The following is a 21,292-nucleotide window of genomic DNA, read 5'->3' on the forward strand; positions in this document are numbered from 1 at the left end:
ATCAATATACGCCTCAACATTTCGTCCAATTTGTTCAAGAACACAGTGTTCTTTTTTTGGTCGACAGCTAGCTTATGTACCGCCAGGTCTGGACTAATACCTGGCACCTCATGTACCTCAAATGAAAAAATATCTTGGAATTCTTTCAACAGTTGGCGAAGGTCATTGCCAAGTTCAGTCAGAGCAGTCATCCCCACCTTAACAGTTCGGTCTGGCCGACTGTCATCGAGGGCGACATCAACATGCTCCCCAGCTGGCTGAGGGCGGAATTCATCCGGACGCTCCTCAGCCAGTGATTTCTATTGCTTATGCTTTTTCTGGACCTCCGCCTCGGAGGCTTTTCTCTTCCTGCCGCCTACCTCTTGGGCAGACGCGTCTTCTATGGCTTTGCCCGTTGGGCCGTCTGAAGTTACCGTTGTTTTGATGTCAGTGAGGTAACATTCTCTGGTCCCCCCTTATGGAGCCGACTGTTTTGTCGTCCTTCTCGAACTTGAGCAACATAAGGGATGGAATGATAACTGCTTTGGAGTCATTAAGGGTAGGGCGCCCAAGGATCATGTTGTAGGCAGTAAGCTCTTCCACAACCAGGAAACAAATGACCATGTGGCGACCCTCACCTCTTTCACCCAGACGGACGGGCAAGTTAACCTGACCAATCGGATGGACGACTCCCCCTCCAAATCCTACTAGAGGATGGGAGACAGGATGTATGCTCTCAGGCCTGTACTTGAGCTTGGTCAAGCACTTTTGGCTGATGAGGTCCGACGAACTCCCTGTATCAATAAGTATTCTGCCGACTCTTTGGTTGGCCACTTTACACTCAATGATAATTAGGTCGTCACGCGGCCGTCGGACACCACCAGAATCTTTCTCAGAAATAATAACCTCAGGAAACGAGGTACCAGCGGTCTCACCCCGATTAGCAGAGTTGACATCCAATTTCCTGATGCTATCCTTGTTTCCCCGAACAGTCGGGCCTCCCCCTGCATACCCGCCTGCTATTGTATAGATGGTGGCTTCATCAGTGTCAGAGCTGTCGGCCGGCTTCTGTCTTTTTTGCTTGGCCGACTGATTTTGTTTAGGGGGATGTTTTCCTTTAGGTTTCTTGACATAAGAGTTCAGATCATCCTTTTCAGCCAACTGATCCAGCAGACGCTTGAGGCTAATGCATTCGTTGGTCTCATGCCCAACGTCATCATGAAAATGGCAGTGTTTGTCTTGGTTGCGCTTGCTAGGATCACCCTTCATGGGTGCCGGCTTCTCAAGTGAGAGTCGACCCTTAACTTCTTTCAAAATAGCATGATTATCTTTGTTGAACTCATACTTGGGGGAATATGGAGTGAACTCTTTTCTTTTCTTACTGGACGGCTGACCAGTGGAGTCGGCCATCCAAACATCTTTTCTCTTCTTATCTTCCTTTGGGGCCGCTTTCTGTGAGCGACTCTCCTTTTTCTCGGACCTTTTCTGGTCCCCTTGCTTTCCCATGTGACAGAGGTCGACTGCCTGTATGTAGGTCTCGGCGTCCATCATTGCCTCTTGAAGAGTAGCTACTCTTTTTCTGACTAAGTCGAACTTGAAGTTCGACCCGTCCTTCAATCCCTTGAAGAAGTCGGTATAGGCTACTTCATCCGGCAAGTTGGGTATTTGTATCCTCATCAGATTGAATCTCTTTATGTAGGAGCGTAATCCCTCCTTCTCTCCCTGTTGGACGGCTACTAGATCAAGAGTCTTCTTCCTGGCGGGTATGTTCATGGAAAAGTTTGATGCAAACAAATAAGCCAATGTTCTGAAGTTATTGACACAGCCGGCTGGCAGATTGCCGAACCACTGCTGGGCGACTCCCTTCAGAGTGGCAGGAAAGCATCTACACCATGTGGCATCGTCCAATCCTTGAAAGTACATTAGATTGGTGAAGGCCATAAGGTGATCCTCTGGGTTAGCAGTGCCATCGTAGGCGCCTATTAACACATTTTTCACTTTAGCCGGCTGGGCGGCTTGTAAAATTTCCTTTGAGAAGGCGGTTGGTTGTTCTGCCAATTGGAGCAACCGCAACTGCCAGTCCAAAGGCTGGACATTCTTAGCCATCTGACCTCCAAAAGGATGAGGCGGCAGAAAATAGTGAGTTTGCGGCACAAATGGCAGCTGAGTGGCATATGGTGCCGACTGTTGTTGGCGAGAGCTAGAACCGGAGTGTGTACTACCTGTCCGGATCTCATAGTTTGACCTTGAATGATTCATAGAGGTGTTTTGTACACTGTCAAGAAAATCAGAAGTGGAGGCCGACTCAGACTGCTGTTGGCTCCTTTTCTGCGGAATCAACATCCGGGCATCTGAGTAGGACTTCTTTGAGCCGTCTGGTTGGACCAGGCGGATTGGTTTCCTTCCTAATGAGGCTGGGATACGGTGCTTGGATAAATTGAGTAGAGGTACCCGCCTCTCCTCTTGGCGAGGGTGGGGGGTTGCCTCACGGTCCTTCAATGACTTCTTCTTTCCTGAATAGGAAGGCTTCTTGCTCGACTGCCCTTTTTGGGGGACAGCCGTCTTTTTGTTGATGAGATCTTTGATCTCACCCTTGAAACTTCTCATGATGGTCATAAGATCATTTCTCGAGACAGGAGGTGTCCAGTCGGCCGCTTGGTGAGAGTCGGCCGATGGCCCAACTGATTGGCCTGGACCAGCTTGGTCTTGCCTTTCCTGCCTTTCACGAGGAGTAGTGCGTCGAGCCCTTAAGGACCGGTCTGGGGCCGTGCGAGTCTCGACTTAAGGCTCAGTGTCCTGATCAGAAACAACATGAGGCTCGTCTTCTTGGTAGTCGTCCTCTAGATGCCTGTCACCATTAGTCAGTACAGATTGCGATGCCATCTCAAAGGTACTCTCCCCACAGACGGCGCCAAAATGTTCCGGGTTTTTTCGTGTCCCTTGGGAGAGTTACAACTTTGAGGCTGGAACCACGCGCTTGTACCTGCAAGATAACGGAGACTCCTTGGGTAGGGAGTTCCGCCTCCAACGATCAAGTTAGTAGATGAAGGATTTGTAAAGCAGGATGTAAATAGGTGTCGGATGCTAGGACGGGTCTAGTAGGCGGTACCGAGTAATGTGTGATTGTCTTGGGATTTGTGTAAATCCGAGTGTTTCTTGTGAACAGTCTCTCCTGTCATAAATGAGCATTTATGACCGTATTTATAGCCTTGGGAAGTGTGCCAGTTCTAGGGTTTTGGCCAACCCTAGGACTGATTGGGCTTCCTTGGGAATTGGGCCCAATCTCTTACCTGTTTAGGCAAGGTTGAGAGGGCTACATGGCATACCATGGGAGGTCCATGGTGGACCAATGGAAGCGCGCCACGTGTCAGGTCCTGATAAGCCCAACTGGGTGATACTTGTCAGGCCCTGATTGGTCCACATGGCGAGAGGTGGATAAAGGGAAAATCCCCCTAATCAAGGCTGAAACATGAAAAGAAGGGGTGGTTCAAGAAAAGCACCTTGTGGGAGCTCCCATATTGGAAGCATCTCCTTATTCGTCACAACTTAGATGTCATGCACGTTGAGAAGAACTTCTTCGATCAGTTAATTCACACTGTAATGGATGTGAAAAAGCATACGTGTGACACGCCATCTGCTCGGAATGACATTGCCAAATATTGTAAACGTCCGCAGCTTCATCTTGAAGAGGATGATAGAGGAAAAGAGTTCATGCCAAAGGCTCCATTCGCTCTTGACAAGGCTCAGAGAAAAGTTTTGTGTGAGTGGGTTAAGAAGCTGCGGTTCCCTGATGGTTACGCCTCCAATTTGAGCAGATGCGTAGATTTGCAAGCGTGTAAGCTCCATGGAATGAAAAGCCATGACTGTCACGTGTTCATGGAGAGGATGTTGCCCACAACTTTGAGGGAATTGCTCCCTGGCCATATTTAGAATGCAATTACAGGGATCAGCCAATTCTTCTGCGACTTGTGTTGCTATACAACATCAGTTAGTGACATGGAGCGATTGGAGAAAAACATACCTGAGATCCTATGCAAGCTTGAGAAGATCTTCCCTCCTGCATTCTTTAACTCCATGGAGCATTTGCCAATACATTTGCCGTACGAGGGGAAGTTATGTGGTCCTGTACAATACAGATGGATGTATCCCTTCGAAAGGTAAATCAAATACCCTTATTTCACATCCTTTGTTTTACATCCTAATCAATTGTTCATACAGTTACATAACAACTGTAATTTCAGGTTCCTCAATCATTTGAAATGGAAAATTGGGAACAAGGCTCGAGTTGAAGGGTCCATATGTAATGCTTATCTCACTGAAGAGATAGCAAACTTCTGCTCTAATTACTTTCAGTCGACAGTTGACACTAAAACTCGAGATCTTGGTCGAAATGTGAATGCCGACGTTGAGTCCACATTGGACGACGCTAAAATACCAGAGTTGTTCAAAGAGGACAATGGTCGTGTGTCAAATGAGGGTAGAACTCAGTTCTTAGATGACAAAGAACTCGAGTGTGCACATTTGTTCGTGTTACGAAACAACGGCATTCTTGGCGAATACGAAAGGTATATTAGGCCCAGGTATTCAGTGTATTTTTATTTACAATCATTTACAATGATGACTTTGTAGATTTAAATTGTGTGTTTGGCCTCGTAGGAAGTTTGAGGACTACATTCTTAGTACTCGACCTTTCCTGCGTAGAGAAGAAGTCATGGAGAACTTCGAAGCTGAATTTTCTAATTGGTTTCATGACAAGGTGATATACGCGGTGTGACTGTGAAATAATTCTGTATTTTACATCTTGCATTTCAATTCATTGAATTCAGGAACCGTGATTTTGATATTCAACCACTTTATAGGTGGTCGAAGAGAAGCCAAAGTCGGATGTCCTGCGAGCGTTGTGCATGCGTCCCTTCAGGCGAGTTCGTACTTGGGGCCAGATTTTTGTAGGTGGATTTAATTTCCTTACACATGCCCATGGCAAGCACAAATCCACCATGAATTATGGTGTGTGTGTATCAAGTGAGGATGGCAGAGAGTACTTCGGCATTTTAGACGACATAATTGTACTTGTCTACACGGGACCTAAGAGACAGTACAAGACAATTTTGTTTAAGTGCAATTGGATGGATTGTGGTAGGGGAATGAACATACACGAACAATATACGCTAATCGAAGTAAATCATACTAAGAAATACCCTAAATATGATCCATTTGTCTTATCTTACCAAGTGGCTCAAGTGTACTACGCATCATACCCTAGCCTGAAACAGGACCGTGTTCAATGGTGGTCTGTGTTTAAAACACAAGCACGGTCAGTGGTTGATGCTCCGGTGGACTTAGAGTTTCTGCAATCACCATCCCTAATAGTACATGCAACGCTTTGCCCACCGAATGACATTCCAGACTATGCCAAGGATGATGATGATAAAGACGATGGCAATGGCTTTGTGATCTCAAGCGATGAAGACGATAAATCTAGTATCGGCTATAGTGATAGTGACGATGATGATGACATCGATGTAGTATTAGATGATAGTAGTGATGACTCTAGTAGTGAAAGTAGTGATGAGAGTACTGAGTAGGAGAATATGTTAATCTCCTATAAAAGTATGCTTCTTATTGTAAAATCAAACTATTAATTAGGCTTATGTAAAACTTTTCAGTGTTTGTATAAAAGCCATATTACGTTGCACTGCACTTGTTATTTATAATATCTTGTCATTTTACTAACATCTGATTCACGTAGTCATGGCGGGTGGAAAAAGTGGGCAATCATCGAAGAAATTAAAGGGGAAAGAGAAAATGACCGCCCGCGCCCTTTTCATCGACGACCAGGATGAGGAGATGTTCGATGCGGAGGCCATCGATTTGGGTAAGGATCAAACGTGCCCATCCACTCCTCCAGAAGATGGGCCACGGGATGAGTCATAGGACGAGTCACAGGATGAGTCACAGCTCCCGTTTTTGGACCCTACTACGCTGTGGTACGTACATATCATGATATGGATGATGAGGTACAAGGCTTATATTACTATTCTCGAACTTGTTTAACATTGTTGTTTCCCGTTTGTTATAGGTTTGATGATCCTAAGGTTCGGAGTGCGGTATCCAGTACGATTACTGGATACTACCGAGACCCTTGGAGGAACTTTGGAGAAGTTCCTGCAGCTACGAAGGAACACTGGTGGAACTTGTTCAACGTATGACATTTTTGGGTCTTGGTTAATACATGTTTTTAGATATTGTACTAATTTAGTTTTGTGTATAACTTCTGTATTTTATCATTTACATGCACAATTCAGATGGGCACCCCAGGTGAACGAGCTAGTGAAGGTCACATTTCGGAGGAGGGTAGCAACACGCCTGCGTGACATGTTCTACACCATCACGCACAAGATGAATGGCGCCCAGCCAAGTTGGCTGAGTGAGGAGATCCACAAGGAGATGATAAACATTGTTGCATCGGATCCAACTTACAAGGAGAGGTCGGCCAAAAACAAGAAGAACAGAAGGGGCGGTTCTATGGAAAATCCCGTCCGAGGGACCCACTTTCAGGTTTCGTTGTCAGCGACCCAACATGAAAAAAGGATGGTAAGTTTATTTAAAAAGATCTCATATTAGAAGGCATTTTTGTGTATTCCAATGTAACAAGGGTGTGACTTGTTTAACGTTTATTCCTATTCTTTTGTATCAAAGGTGGCGAAGAACAAGGGCCAGCTGCCAACAGCTCCTGAGCTGTTTCTGAAGACACACTTCAAGGAGCTACCTAGGAAAGGCATAATGGCAGTAAACCCCACAGCTTAGGAAACTGCGGTAACAAATTCTCTAAACTTAGTTCATTGGTTCATTATTCATGAATATGGTACTGAAAACTGTAGGGTTTCGTAGTGACCCGACACTACGCGGAAGGAAACCCACCAAGACCCGCCCCTTAATTAAAGCAATTAAACAAGCATAATTAACTTAATCAAACAAGATTAAGGACAAGAATTATACCTTTGACGCGTGCTTCGCTCCTAAAGTGCTCTTACTTCAAAATCCCGAAAAGACGAGATCTCCGACGGATCGTACCCTCGACCCGACCCGAGCGTCCTAAGTCTTGAAGGTTAGTCAAGACCCGGACAAAATAACTATGAGTTTTACGAATCAAAGGTTTACTCTTTTCTAGAGTTGCCTTTTTAATTCCACTCAAGGTTGTATCAAATCCCAATACCAAGCTTGGTATTTATAGGGAAATGATCCCTTGATTCTCATTCCCCAACCAATGTGGGAGAATGTTTTATTTGTCAATTAATTTATTTCTAAAATTAAATCAATAAACAAATGCAATCACAATTCGACAAGTGTCAAGGAGGGAGAGAGTGTTAGGTGAGGACCATGAAGAGGTGGGGGGACCAATGCCTTGCTCCCCAAGGCTTTCCCAAAGCCTTGGTCCCCACTCTCCTCATAAACCGCCTCACCCTACCATGCTGCCCAGCTGCCAGCTAGCGTGCCAGTTGGCTGTGCCAGCTAGCCAACTAGCGTGCCAGCTGGCTGTGCCAGCTAGCCTAGCATGCTAGCACAAGCCCAGCAGCATCACTGATGCTCGCTGGTGCATGCTGGCGCTGGTTTTGGCTGGTGCGTGCTGGCGCTGCTGCCAGCATCCCTCGCATCCTCGCTACTCGCATGGCCCAGCATGCGTGCTGCTAGCGAGCCACGCATGCTGGCCTCTTGCCACGCATCGCACTCCCACACCATTCGCACCACACATCTCTCTCGCACACAGTGCCTAGCATGCGTGCTGCTAGCGAGCCACGCATGCTTGGCTTGATGTTGCTTACTAGCTTGCCAGCCCCTCGCACACACTCTCGCACTCCCTCACGCATCAGCCTCGGCACTGCGCACTATGAACGCACATGCCTCGCCCAGGCACCACGCACCGCGCATGCGCCAGTGCCTAGCACTAGCTATGCTTGGTGTGTGTGGTCCTGCCATGCGCCCATCACTATGCTAGGGCTGCTATGGCATCAGGCCATCCTAGGGCACGCATGGTGCGCCTAGAGATGCTGCCTGGGTTGCGATGGCGCCCAGCCATCCTAGGCCACGCATGGTGCGCCTAGTGATGCGTACAGGCCCTGCGATGGGCTGCTGGCTTGCGATGGTGCCTAGCATCATGCTAGGGCTGCGACAGTGCCTAGGCATGATGCTAGGGCTGTGCTGGCGCGCCTGGTTCTAGCGATAGCCAGCCATGGTGCCTAGCATCATGCTAGGGCTGCCATGGCGCGCCTAGTGACTATGATGAGCTAGCCTAGCCTAGCTATGGCTACGCTCATACTTGTCGATTGTGATTTTGCGACGCTCGGTCTCGACGCCCTAGGCTCGACTTCCGACGTCTGTATTCGTAAAACTCTGTCGACCCATTAAATCCTTTCGGATTAATTCGACGTCTCGTATCGGAGATTCGATTGGGTTCGACCCGAAGGGTTTAGTTAAGATTAAGCTGTAATATCAATTGTACCTTGATATTACTGATCGGAAGCGGCCTCCACCTAGGCATTCCGATCACTTGACCTTACTGAAGAATTACCTCTGTAATAATTCTGAACCCTCTACCGGAATAATACACTTGTTGGAAGGACACCATTCCTTTCAATCTCCCACTTGTCCTTTCGGACAAGTGTGCAATTGTGTATAGCTCATTTCCTTTGTCACTTAATGTTTCTTCGTGAACTATAAGGTAAGATTCTTTGTCATCCTTATTACGTTAATAAGTGTTTCTCGATCTCCGAGTTCGACTGTCAATAAGCAGATTATTTCTAAAATCCATTTGAGCATGGCCATGCATTTTACAGTCTCACTCTTCGAGCGGCCTTTTCAACAACAAAACATTTTCCCTATTGTTAGTAGGGGGACAATCCCAGTCTTGTATTGTAAGTTCTTCTTACTAAGAGGACATAGACTCCCGAGTGTTCCCGTTATGATCCCCAGTTACGGCAGACGTTAGGAAACATCAAAGAGCCTAGTACTCAAACAAGAAAACTTCACAGTACTCATGGTCTGAGGAAATAAGTTCCTATAGCCATAATGAGAAATGTACTTATGACAAAATTTAATTTTCATAAAGTACTCTCATAGGTCTTATCCAGTACAGTTCTAAACTGTACCTGTGCAAATGATTTATGACTGTCACGTCCTCGCAGCACAAGAAACGCTGCTGTAAATCATACTACACACTAATCTATTGCGGTCATCAATCGTCCACCTGTTAGATGACCTCGATTAGGGATACTTTTCGATTCAATATTCAATGTTCACTTAACAGGTGTTTCTTTATCCAAGACATGGTAATGGATTTCCGTAAATCGAATGGACTCATTATTTAATTCTAAACCACAATTAAATAGTAATGGAGTGAATGATAATTTTGCACAAAAATTAATTACTCCATTAATGAATGGTTTTAGTACAGTGTCTTACATTAAATCAACCCTGTTTAATTAAAACACTTGTACAGGGAATATCAAAGCCAGTCTCCCACATGCTTGATTCCCATTGCCTCAACGTGTTTGTTGTGTTTCAATTGAGGCAGAGGTTTAGTCAAAGGATCGGCCACATTATCATCCGTGCCGATCTTACAAATTCTGATTTCACCTTCGGATTTCCATTCCCTTATCATGTGAAATCGCCGTTGCACGTGTTTGACCTTTTGGTGTTCTCTCGGCTCTCTGGCCTGAGCGATAGCTCCATTATTATCACAATAAAGGTCTATCGGTCCCTTGATTGAGGGTACAACACCAAGTTCACTTATGAACTTGCGAATCCAAACAGCTTCCTTGGCAGCTTCCTAAGCGGCCAAGTACTCGGCTTCAGTTGTAGAGTCTGCAGTGGTGCTCTGCTTGGCACTCTTCCAGCTGAACGCTCCTCCATTCAGATAGAATACATATCCCGACTGTGACTTGAAGTCGTCTCTGTCAGTCTGGAAGCTAGCGTCGGTGTAACCTTCAACAACCAGTTCTTTGTGGCCTCCATACACCAGGAATTTATCCTTGTTCCTTTTCAGGTACTTAAGGATATTCTTGGCCGCAGTCCAATGCGCCTCTCCTGGGTTCGATTGGTATCGACTCGTTGCACTCAAGGCATACGATACATCCGGCCTAGTACATATCATGGCATACATGATCGATCCGATTAGTGAACCATATAGGATCTGATTCATTCTTTCTCGTTCAACAGGTGTCTGTGGACACTGTTTCTTGCTGAGAGTTATGCCATGGGACATGGGTAAATGCCCTCTTTTGGCATTTTCCATGTTGAATCGAGCCAGTACCTTATCAATGTAAGTACTATGGCTTAATCTAATCATCCTCTTAGATCTATCCCTATAGATTTTGATGCCCAATATGTACTGTGCCTCTCCTACGTCCTTCATTGAAAAGCACTTTCCCAACCAGCCCTTTACGGACTCTAATAATTTTGTGCTGTTTCTAATGAGCAGTATGTCATCGACATACAGGACTAGGAATGCAATATCACTCCCACTGACCTTCTTGTATACACAAGACTCATCTGGATTCTTGATAAAACCAAACTTGCTAATGGCTTCATCAAATCGCAGATTCCAACTCCTGCTGGCTTGCTTTAGTCCATAAATGGACTTCTTCAGCTTGCAAACCTTTCCAGCGTTGCCTGGATCGACAAAACCCTCTGGCTGTGTCATATACACAGTTTCTTCCAAAATCCCATTAAGGAAGGCGGTTTTGACATCCATTTGCCATATTTCGTAATCGTAATGTGCAGCAATCGCTAGGATAATCCGGACGGACTTTAGCGTTGCAACTGGTGAAAATTTTTCGTCATAGTCAATCCTGTGGACTTGTCTATAACCTTTTTTCACCAGTCTAGCTTTGTATACCGATACATTTCCATCTTTTTCTGTCTTCACTTTGAAGATCCATTTGCATCCAATGGGTGTATAACCCTCGGGCAAATTCACCAAGTCAAAGACTTGATTTTCAGACATGGAGTCCATCTCGGATTTCATGGCCTCTTGCCATTTTACAGAGTCGGGGCTCGTCATAGCTTGCTTGTATGTCGCCGGCTCATCACCATCCATAACTAGGATGTCATGATCACCAGTTAAGACAATACCGAGGTATCTGTCTGGTTGAGATCTTTGCCGTTGCGACCTACGTAGGGTAATCGGTTGAGCATTTACATTGTCTGTTTGACTCTGACCAATCTTCTCAGATGCTTCCAAAGTATCTAGATTGTCAGTTTTGTCAGGTTGACATTGTTGCTCGTCCTCTCGAACTTCATCGAGTTTGATTTTCCTCCCACTTGTCATTTTGGAAAGGTGATCCTTCTCCAAAAAGACACCATCACGAGCAACAAATACTTTGTTCTCGGATTTATTGTAGAAGTAATACCCTTTGGTTTCTTTTGGATATCCCACAAAGAAACACTTATCCGATTTAGGGTGAAGTTTGTCCGAAATTAATTGCTTGACATATGCTTCGCATCCCCAAATATTGAGAAAAGACAACCTAGGAGGTTTCTTAGTCCATAATTCATATGGAGTCTTTTCAACAGCTTTTGACGGAGCTCTATTCAGTGTTAGTGCTGCTGTTTGTAGCGCATGTCCCCAAAACGAGATAGGGAGTTCACTAAGACCCATCATTGACCGAACCATGTCTAACAAAGTCCGATTCCTCCGTTCGGATACTCCGTTCCATTGAGGAGTTCCAGGAGGTGTCAACTCTGAAAGAATGCCACATTCTTTCAAGTGATCGTCGAATTCATGGCTCAAATATTCGCCACCTTGATCCGATCGAAGTGCTTTAATTTTCTTGCCAAGTTGATTTTCAACCTCTTTCTGTAATTCTTTGAACTTTTCAAAGGATTCAGATTTATTTGACATTAAGTAGATATAGCCATATCTACTATAATCGTCGATGAAGGTGATGAAATATCGGTAACCTTGCCTTGCGGGTGTGCTCATAGGTCCACATACATCCGTGTGTATTAGACCTAATAAGTCACTTGCCCTTTCTCCCAACTTGGAGAATGGTTGTTTGATCATCTTGCCTAATAAGCATGCTTCGCAATTTTCAAACGAATCTAAGTCGAATGAGTCAAGAACACCTTCTTGAAGAAGTTTCTTGATGCGTTTGATGTTAATGTGGCCAAGACGACAATGCCACAAGTAGGTTTGATTCGACTCGATGGTCTTAGCTTAGTGGTATTATCCTTTTGTCATATGTAAAACATGCAATTTAATTGAACATAAATTTGTAAACTTGAAACAACAATTGTCAAAAGTCTTACATTCGAGATTCCTAGGTGTCCAACACCATGGATCATAATATGTTCAAAGCATGATAAAACTAGAAATAGTTTAATTACATGTCATAGACAAAATAGTGCATGCAAGCACGACCGAAAAACCATCTTCGTCGTCTTTTGTCCATGCACCAACACTTGATAAGCTTCTCACTTGGTCCCTGAAAAGGCAACATTAAGTGAGTCATACTTGGTATCCAATACCTTATAATAAGCTTAATCCACAAGTTTTAAGGAAGATACCTGAGGTGGTCGGAGTGATCCCCTCTTCCTTGATGAGCATGCATTCCTTCTTGTAATGGCCTTGCATGCCACAATGGAAGCATCTAATCTTTGCCTTGACTTTCTTGAACTCCTTCTTCTTGGCTCTCAAGGGCCTTTTGGTCATTCCATAGGCAGTGGCTTGGCTGAGTAGTTGCACCACCTCCTTGAGGGAGTGTGTCTCCTTTCCCGCAGCGATATGCACTCTAAGTGCATCATAGCCCGAGTGGAGTGAAGCAAGCAAGATATGCCCCGCCATCTCATCTTCCAATGGAATTCCGAGAAGCTGCATGTGTTTGAAGAGCCTAGTCATACCAAGCACATGAGGTCGGAGGGGCATGCCTGGTCTCAATTTAGCATTGTAGACCTTCGTCCAAAGCCGTTGCCTTTCCTTAGCAAGACACCCAACATTCGGTGGCTTAATTCTCATGTTTGAAAGTGACCTGGTCAAGTCAAACACGAGTCCATCAAAGTTGCCATTGTCAATCTTGGTGACTCTTACATTGACAACGTCCTCAAGTGCTTTGAGGAACATGTCCGGAAGGTAGGAGGAAAGAGTTTCCTTCCAGTCTTCCGGGATGGAATTTGCCATGAGTCGTGAGACCCTTTTGCAATTGGAAGACCATTCTTCATGAGCCTCGTCGGTCATGATCCCTTTAGCAAAGAAGCTTGGAATGGGAGTATCAAGAGTATACTCCAAGGAGCAATTCCGGAGAGTTCTCCTGAGTTCCTCTTCCCATTCCTTAAAGTTGACCAAGTTTAAGGAAAAGGCCAACTTTTCGGGGAGTTCCGGGCACATATGGTTGTTGTTCGAGTTACTTGCAGACATGATTTCTACAATTGAAAGAATTTGAAGTGAAAAACCATTCATACATCAATAAGTTGAAATTTAAAGCGTTCATGCATTTATTCACACTTATTGAACATTTTATCCACGCATTTTAAGATTGTCCCTTATGGGCGAGAATAAAATGATTCCGAGATCCCAAATATCAAGAAATGGATAAGCATGCTTTGGCTTGTCTTAACCATTAAATATCTTAAGGTAAGCAATCCAATTGCTAATAGCTCCAAGCTACTCTCGGTTTGATAAAATGTCGCATCTAATGCATACTTGACATTTTATCTCTTTTGCCACGACATCTAAGGACTCCTTACTGATATTGTTGAGCTTAACCAAGACAACTTGTATACCTAGTATACCTTACGTTCCAAGGGAAGTAGTGATGCCTCGCTTTGGCGTAATCCATCACGTACGCGCATTAGTTCGGTAAGTGTTGTCCTTGGAATGGCAAATTTTAGCTCAATATTATAAAGGGACCTAGGGTTTCTATGTTGGTTTATTTAAGTGAACTTAACTAATCATCGCAACATCATAGAAATCCTAGACATGCATCTAGCAAACATATATAAAAACAATATATAAGGCATAAAATAGATGCATTTAGCAACTAGCATGACCCCTTGAAATCTTCAATTTCCATGGGTCTTCATCTTGGCTCGTCTTCCTCGAAACTCCGTCTTGAGACTTCTTGGCCAAAATGGAATAAAAGAAGCTAGCTAGAACGACTAATATTAATCTAAATAGTACAAAAATACTTAACGGTTCGCAGACCGTATTTAGATTTACAAAAATACATAACGGAACGCAGTCCGTATTTTCTATCCTAGTCGGGCCCCACTAGTTGCCTTTTTCAAACAACCTGTTTTGAAAGCAATTTTTCATTCACCCGTTCACTATTTGTGAACGGCCCATGCAATTTTACGAAATACACAATTAAACACGCAAAACTAGTAACTAACTTAGGTCGTTATTCCAATTAACGCGCCTAATTAAAACTAGTCAAAGTGGTTTAATCCATTATTTCTAAACGCAAAATGCCAACACATTCAATTAAGCTCCCACTAAATTCCGCATCCGTACTTAATTAATCCGATTAATTAAGTCGGCATAACCCATAATTTGTCAAAATTTTGCAAAATCGAAAATCGAGGTTCTTAGCCTCGTTAAAATAATTAATTAAAATTATTGATACGGGAAAAATCGCAAAATCATAGCTCAACCTTAAGCAAGAAGGGCATCATCCAATGATGCTTGGCGCACCATGGCTGCTAGGCAGCCCATGGCCCCTGTGCCATGGTGCGTGGTGCTGGCAGCTAGCAGGTGCGCCTAGCACAGCCTGCCTAGCATGCTAGCACCAGCAGCATGCTACGCATGCTAGCAGCTTGCTGGCACAAGCATCAGGCGGCTGGCTGGCTGGGGCTTGCTGCCTCGCTGCCCAGCAGCCGCACAACCATACCAGCAGCCTAAGGCCCCTGCGTGCCAGCACATACACCACACAACAGCCCCTCCACGCCACACAGCTACGCACCAAGCGATGCACAACCATATGCGCACCACAAGCAGCCTACACGTGGGTTGCTAGGCAGCCTGGCTAGCCTCGGTGATTTGCGTGCATTTAACTTGGAATTTAATTTCGATTTGTGTGCGACAATAATCAATTCTAAATCAAATTTTAGAATTAATTTTGAGGGAAAAATAAAATAAAACAAATGTTAAGTCTAACTTAAACAATTTATTTTAATTGGTGCACAAGCCCAAATTTATCCAAAATTTCAATTTTGAACAAAATTAGGTCAACCTTTATGCTTAAAATAAAATGAGCTATGTCCAAAATTAATCTTGCCAATATGCAAATTAATAATGGATTTGACAAAAGGGGAGTTGGAAAAATTAATTAATCATCCAATGATAAAATTTTCCAACTTGCATACTTGTGTAAAATACCACGACTACATCTTCCAATATGAAGATTAATCAAATTTTACTCACAAGTAATTGAACATAATGGATTTTAATCAACCAAAATATGAAAAAATCCAAACTTTGTTCAACATGGAATTTAGGGTTAGGGTTCCAATCATTTAAACACTTAAAGATTAGAACTTTAACATTACTTGGGAACTCAAAATACAAAATCACAACAAGTTTTTCACACCTTATTGCAATTTATTTGCAAAATTGTGAAAAACAAGTTTATGTGATTACTTGGTATATCAACTTAAGCACTAATAAACACTCCATTATTATGCTCAAGGATATTTTAAAGCCAGTAGGTTAGTGATGCAAATGTGCATTTAATCTAACCTTGTAATGCTTGCATTAATCAAGGCTTAAAAAGAATTAAAACTTTCGTTGAAAAACGAAAAACCCCAGAAAGAGTTGGTTTCTGGTTCGAATTTGGCTTCTGGACAATCCTAAAAGTGATGAAACGGTTCCAGAATGTCGATTCCACCCAAAAATCACTATTTTTGAGCCAAAATCTGGGTTCGACAGCCAAATCAATAATAAAATCGAGTTTTAAAAATTAATTAAAACGAGGATCTAATCTAATTAGATGAACATGAACTAGAAAAATAAATTCTTTAAAACACCTCAATTAAATAATAATTGCAAAAATTAAAAGGAGCGTGGCTCTGATACCACTGTAGGGTTTCGTAGTAACCCGACACTACGCGGAAGGAAACCCACCAAGACCCGCCCCTTAATTAAAGCAATTAAACAAGCATAATTAACTTAATCAAACAAGATTAAGGACAAGAATTATACCTTTGACGCGTGCTTCGCTCCTAAAGAGCTTTTACATCAAAATCCCGAAAAGACGAGATCTCCGACTGATCGTACCCTCGACCCGACCCGAGCGTCCTAAGTCTTGAAGGTTAGTCAAGACCCGGACAAAATAACTATGAGTTTTACGAATCAAAGGTTTACTCTTTTCTAGAGTTGCCTTTTTAATTCCACTCAAGGTTGTATCAAATCCCAATACCAAGCTTGGTATTTATAGGGAAATGATCCCTTGATTCTCATTCCCCAACCAATGTGGGAGAATGTTTTATTTGTCAATTAATTTATTTCTAAAATTAAATCAATAAACAAATGCAATCACAATTCGACAAGTGTCAAGGAAGGAGATTGTGTTAGGTGAGGACCATGGAGAGGTGGGGGGACCAATGCCTTGCTCCACAAGGCTTTCCCAAAGCCTTGGTCCCCACTCTCCTCATAAACCGCCTCACCCTACCATGCTGCCCAGCTGCCAGCTAGCGTGCCAGTTGGCTGTGCCAGCTAGCCTAGCATGCTAGCACAAGCCCAACAACATCGCTGATGCTCACTGGTGCGTGCTGGCGCTGGTGCTGGCTGGTGCGTGCTGGCGCTGGCGTTGGTGCGTGCTGGTGCTGCTGCCAGCATCTCTCGCATCCTCGCTACTCGCATGGCCCAGCATGCGTGCTGCTAGCGAGCCACGCATGCTGGCCTCTTGCCACGCACCGCACTCCCACACCATGCGCACCACGCATCTCTCTCGCACAAAGTGCCTAGCATGCGTGCTGCTAGCGAGCCACGCATGCTTGGCTTGACGTTGCTTGCTAGCTTGCCAGCCCCTCGCACACACTCTCGCACTCCCTCACGCATCAGCCTTGGCACTGCGCACTATGCACACACATGCCTCGCCCAGGCACCATAGAAGTCACTGAGGCCATACTTGGTGCGTTTTTCATTAATATTGTACGTAAAACTTTGTTACTTTTTTTTTTTTGTCAATTCAAGCACTTTAGACCTAAAACTATGTTTAATTGATATGGAATGAGAAAAAAAGAGCTCATTTCCTAAGAAATGAAGTAATTGGGCTAAGTAGAAGTCACCTATGTCATGTTACTTGGTTTATTTTTTCATGAATATGGTACCCAAAGCTTATTTATATAACTTACTAACTCGTTTGTTCCTTTTCATATGTTTATCTTGTAGGAGGCCTACCGAAAGAGGGTTGAGGAGGCTAGCACTCAAAGGACTCAGAAGAGTCCGAATGAGCTGTGCTGGGAGATCGTGGGTGGTCGAAACAAAAAAGGACGTGTGAAGGGACTTGGCGGAAGTGCTGACCTTTACTATGGCAGCCAGATGGGTCGACTTTCCACATCTTCCCTCCAGTACACGCCCTCCCTTGTTTCTCAGATGCAGGATCAGATGGAAAACAAAGTGCAGGCTCTTCGGGAAGAAATGGAACTCGAGATGGAAGCCCGAGTTCAAGCCTCGGTAAAAGCCCAAATGGAAGAAATGGAGAGGAGGTGGGAAGAGAGGATGATGAGTCGTTTCCCCAATGACACATGTTCCACCGTGCGACCTCCTCGAGATCCCAGGGACGACGACCCGGGTAGTGGTGGAGCAGGCCAGGGCACTCCCACAGTTGCTTAGCTTTAATTAACGTAGTGTTTATTAGTACTAATTTTAGATTACATTACTTGGCTGTACAGATTGGAATTAGTGTATATATATAATTATTTTTGCACAAAAACCATTAATTTTATTCTGTCGTTAATATAAGAAGCAGGAAGTACAGGTATCAAAGGGTAGCAATGTGCCGTAGGAAAATAGTCAAACTCGAAATAATTCTGTCGGCATTTCCGTCGCAAGGTTCCGACGGAATTAAAATCCGTCGCAATGGGTATAATTTTCCAACGGACTTTTCCGTCGGTAGGTTGCGACGGAAAATTCTGTAGGAAAGCTGCCTACTTCCTACGGAATTATCCGTCAGAAGGAGCTTATCTTTCGACGGAATATTCCGTCGGAAGGTTGGACGGTTCCGACGGAATATACCGTCGGAAGCTGAGTAACTTTCCGACGGAATATGTTCCGTCGGAACCTTGCGACGGACTTCCAATTTTGGTCAAACATAGGCTCCGACAATATATAATCCGTCGGAAATTCCGTCGGCATTGTAATTTCCGACGAAAATTCCCTCGGTATTAGCCAAAATTCCTACGAAGTGGTTTCCGATAAGTTGTTCCGACGGAATTCCGTCGGAAACTTCCTTTTCCGACGGATTTAGAAGGTATTCCGACTGATATTTTCCGTCATAAATAAGGTGTTTTCTAGTAGTGCTAAAGAATGATAAGCAAATCAAGTCCCAACAAGTTCTGAAAACAGAAGGTTGAAAAAACAAGATAATTACAAATTGCTACTGCAATAACCAATCAAGCATATTCATACAAACATCTCTTCAATTCAAGCTCCTAAAGTCCCTAGTGAATTGACTAGTTTGGAGGCATGAAAATAAGGAGCATTGTGAATGTGTATGATTCATCTATTTCCCATCAACATAGAGCAAAACAAATCCTCCAGCATGATTGGCACGCAAGGGATGCAAAATCATATGGCAGTTAAAACGTTATAGTTTCGACCAGTTTCTTAGGTAAGTGATGTCCTGACATGATTGTTCAAGGCACTCAATCACACAACTCAAAGTAATAGTAAGACTAAAAACACTACATGAGAGCTATTAGAGGGCTTCCACCCATTGACCAAGCAATAAGAATATAAACCATAAATTTCCCAATCTGATGATCGAGCTCTTTCTTTAAATATTGTTGACAAGCTATGCAATTCCCAAAACACAGCTACTTTTATTTTTATTCCCGTATTACCTTCCACGTCACCGATTCAGGAGGAAAGATATTTGAACTGGGTTTGTTTACAAACTGAAGTAACGGTGTACTGTAAAAAACCGCTACTTCAAGTAGCAGTTTCATATAATGAAACCGCTATATATAACCGCTACTTGAAGTAGCGGTTTTGTTTAATGAATTTTTTTTAAAAGTTCTCTTCTTCGTGTTTACAGAATCAGTTTCACACACACTTCCCCCACTTCTAACGTCTCTCTTCCCAGAAAACAAAGAACGCGCCAATCCTCCCCTAGCTGGTTGCCGACTCCACATAGACCGCCGAAAGCCGCTGGTGTTGCTGGAAAACGCCACATTGTGCACGAAGGTTGTTGCCGACGCCGATCTCAGACCACCAACTGAATATTGCGCGTTGCTGTTCCGTCATTTGGTAAGTGAATCTTGCCCTAATTTCTTTTTTTTTACCGAAAAATACTTGAATTTGGTGGTGAATATGGTGAATTCTGGTGGAAGTGGTGTTGCTCGTGAATTTGTTGTTGTTGTTGGTCGTGAATTTGGTGAATTGCATTGAAATTGGGGTGAAGTATTGAAATTGTGAATGTTACTTGTATTTGTGTGTTGTAGTTTTTCTTTTCCCTTGGTTTAAAGGTAAAGACAGATTTTAGGAGAATAAAATAGGCAAGCAAGCAAAGTGCAAACTATATCTCTATCCTGACATGGAATAAATTGAAAATAAGGCTTAGATGTATGGTACATCTGGTATGATGATGAAAATTTCCTTGACTGCAAGTGTTCCAGGAAAGTAAAAAAAGTTGGTAGTAAATCTAGCCATAGGCAAAACACCATGAAGTTGGTGTTGGCAGAATGTTACTGTCTTTGTGTGATAATTTTTTTTTTTTTTTTTTTTTTTTTTTTTTTTTTTTTTTTTTTGCAATTGTCAAATAATTTGGTGAAGTTGGTGTTGTTTGGTGAAACCAATTGCCTAGTGAATGTCATAATATATTTTGCTTAAGTATAGCGTAGTTTATTCATGGTCCTCTAAATAAATTTTTTCAACACTAATATCTTTGACTAATCATAGTGTTTTCTAGAATGCATCATGGAGGTACCAAATAACCTACAAGAGAGCATGGCTAGCGAAACAGAAGGCAATAAAACTCATCTATGGGGATTGGGAGGGTTCATATGAACATTTGCCTAAGTACATGCAAGCTCTCAAGGAATCAAATCCTGGAACTGTTGTTGAGTGGAGGTTGTTAGAGAGTACGGTTCCTGGTACACATATTTTTCAACGAGTTTTTTGGGCATTCAAGCCGTGTATTGATGGATTCCGTCATTGCAGGCCCCTTATCACCATTGATGGAACTCATTTGTATGGAAAATACAAAGGGACTCTACTTATTGCTATGGGAATCGATGCTAATTTTCAACTATTCCCCCTTGCTTTTGCGGTTGTTGAAGGAGAAAACAATGATAGCTTGTCTTGGTTCATGGCTTGTATTCGAGCTTGAGTAACAGATAGAAAAGGGCTATGTGTGATATCTGATAGACATGCTGGTATTTTAGCAGCAATGGAAGAGGTTGGAAGTGGTTGGGAGGAGCCCAATGCCTACCACAAGTACTGCACACGACACTTGGCTTCTAATGTGAACTCAAAATTTAAAAGTGTCTTCATAAAGAACCTCTTTGGCAAAGCAGCTACTGCAAGGAAGAAGAAGAAGTTTGATTACTACATGAAAAAAATTGGTGACTTGAATGTAGAGGCCCGTAGGTACTTGATGGAAATTCCGTACAGAAAGTGGTCAATTCATCATGATGGTGGTTTCAGGTTTGGTGTGAAGACTACAAACATGTCGGAAGTATTCAACGGAGTCTTAAAAGGGGCTCGATGTCTCCCGATAACCTCTTTAGTGCAAATGACCTTTTTCCGAGTTAACTCCTATTTTGCAACTAGACGAAGTTGGAGTAAAAGAAGACTTGAAGAGGGCCATGAGTTATCGGAAAAGGCTATGAAGACAATAGAAGCCAACATGGAGAAAGCCACGCACCATGAGGTTGTTGCTTTTGACTATGATGCCATCGGGTTGTATCAGGTTAGGACTGGTCGTGGAAGGAGAAAAGCTGGTAAAGGTGGTAACTCCCACACTGTGAATTTGATGAGCAAGACATGTACTTGTGAGAAATTGAAAATATACAAATTGCCATGCTCTCACGTCCTAGCAGTTTGTCGTCATCGAAGCCTATCACACGCAGAGTTTGTGGATTCTTTTTTCAGGACCGC

General features: G+C 43.4%; 2 protein-coding genes across 2 annotated transcripts; one reads left to right on the forward strand and one right to left on the reverse strand.

Annotated features, from left to right (window-relative positions):
* Nucleotides 1-426: 426 nt before the first annotated feature.
* Nucleotides 427-2,085, reverse strand: LOC110706082. The gene has a single exon (XM_021883999.1). It carries the CDS (start codon nucleotides 2,083-2,085, stop codon nucleotides 427-429), a length of 1,659 nt encoding a protein of 552 aa, XP_021739691.1.
* A 3,645-nt stretch (nucleotides 2,086-5,730) lies between these two features.
* On the forward strand, nucleotides 5,731-17,806 carry LOC110706083. Its single transcript, XM_021884000.1, has 5 exons — nucleotides 5,731-5,854; nucleotides 6,059-6,182; nucleotides 6,285-6,573; nucleotides 6,679-6,768; nucleotides 17,363-17,806. Exons 1-5 carry the CDS (start codon nucleotides 5,731-5,733, stop codon nucleotides 17,804-17,806), a joined length of 1,071 nt encoding a protein of 356 aa, XP_021739692.1.
* Nucleotides 17,807-21,292: the final 3,486 nt, after the last annotated feature.

This window comes from Chenopodium quinoa, unplaced genomic scaffold (assembly GCF_001683475.1).
Source record: "Chenopodium quinoa cultivar QQ74 unplaced genomic scaffold, ASM168347v1, whole genome shotgun sequence".
Lineage (NCBI taxonomy): Eukaryota > Viridiplantae > Streptophyta > Magnoliopsida > Caryophyllales > Amaranthaceae > Chenopodium > Chenopodium quinoa.

Excerpts from the sequence above, each read along its gene's own strand:
- LOC110706082 (XM_021883999.1), bottom strand. The coding sequence starts at position 2,085 with ATGGCTAAGAATGTCCAGCCTTTGGACTGGCAGTTGCGGTTGCTCCAA.
- LOC110706083 (XM_021884000.1), top strand. The coding sequence starts at position 5,731 with ATGGCGGGTGGAAAAAGTGGGCAATCATCGAAGAAATTAAAGGGGAAA. Across the intron at positions 6,183-6,284 it reads ACTGGTGGAACTTGTTCAAC|ATGGGCACCCCAGGTGAACG; the intron begins GTATGACATTTT and ends TGCACAATTCAG. Across the intron at positions 6,769-17,362 it reads CTAGGAAAGGCATAATGGCA|GAGGCCTACCGAAAGAGGGT; the intron begins GTAAACCCCACA and ends TTTATCTTGTAG.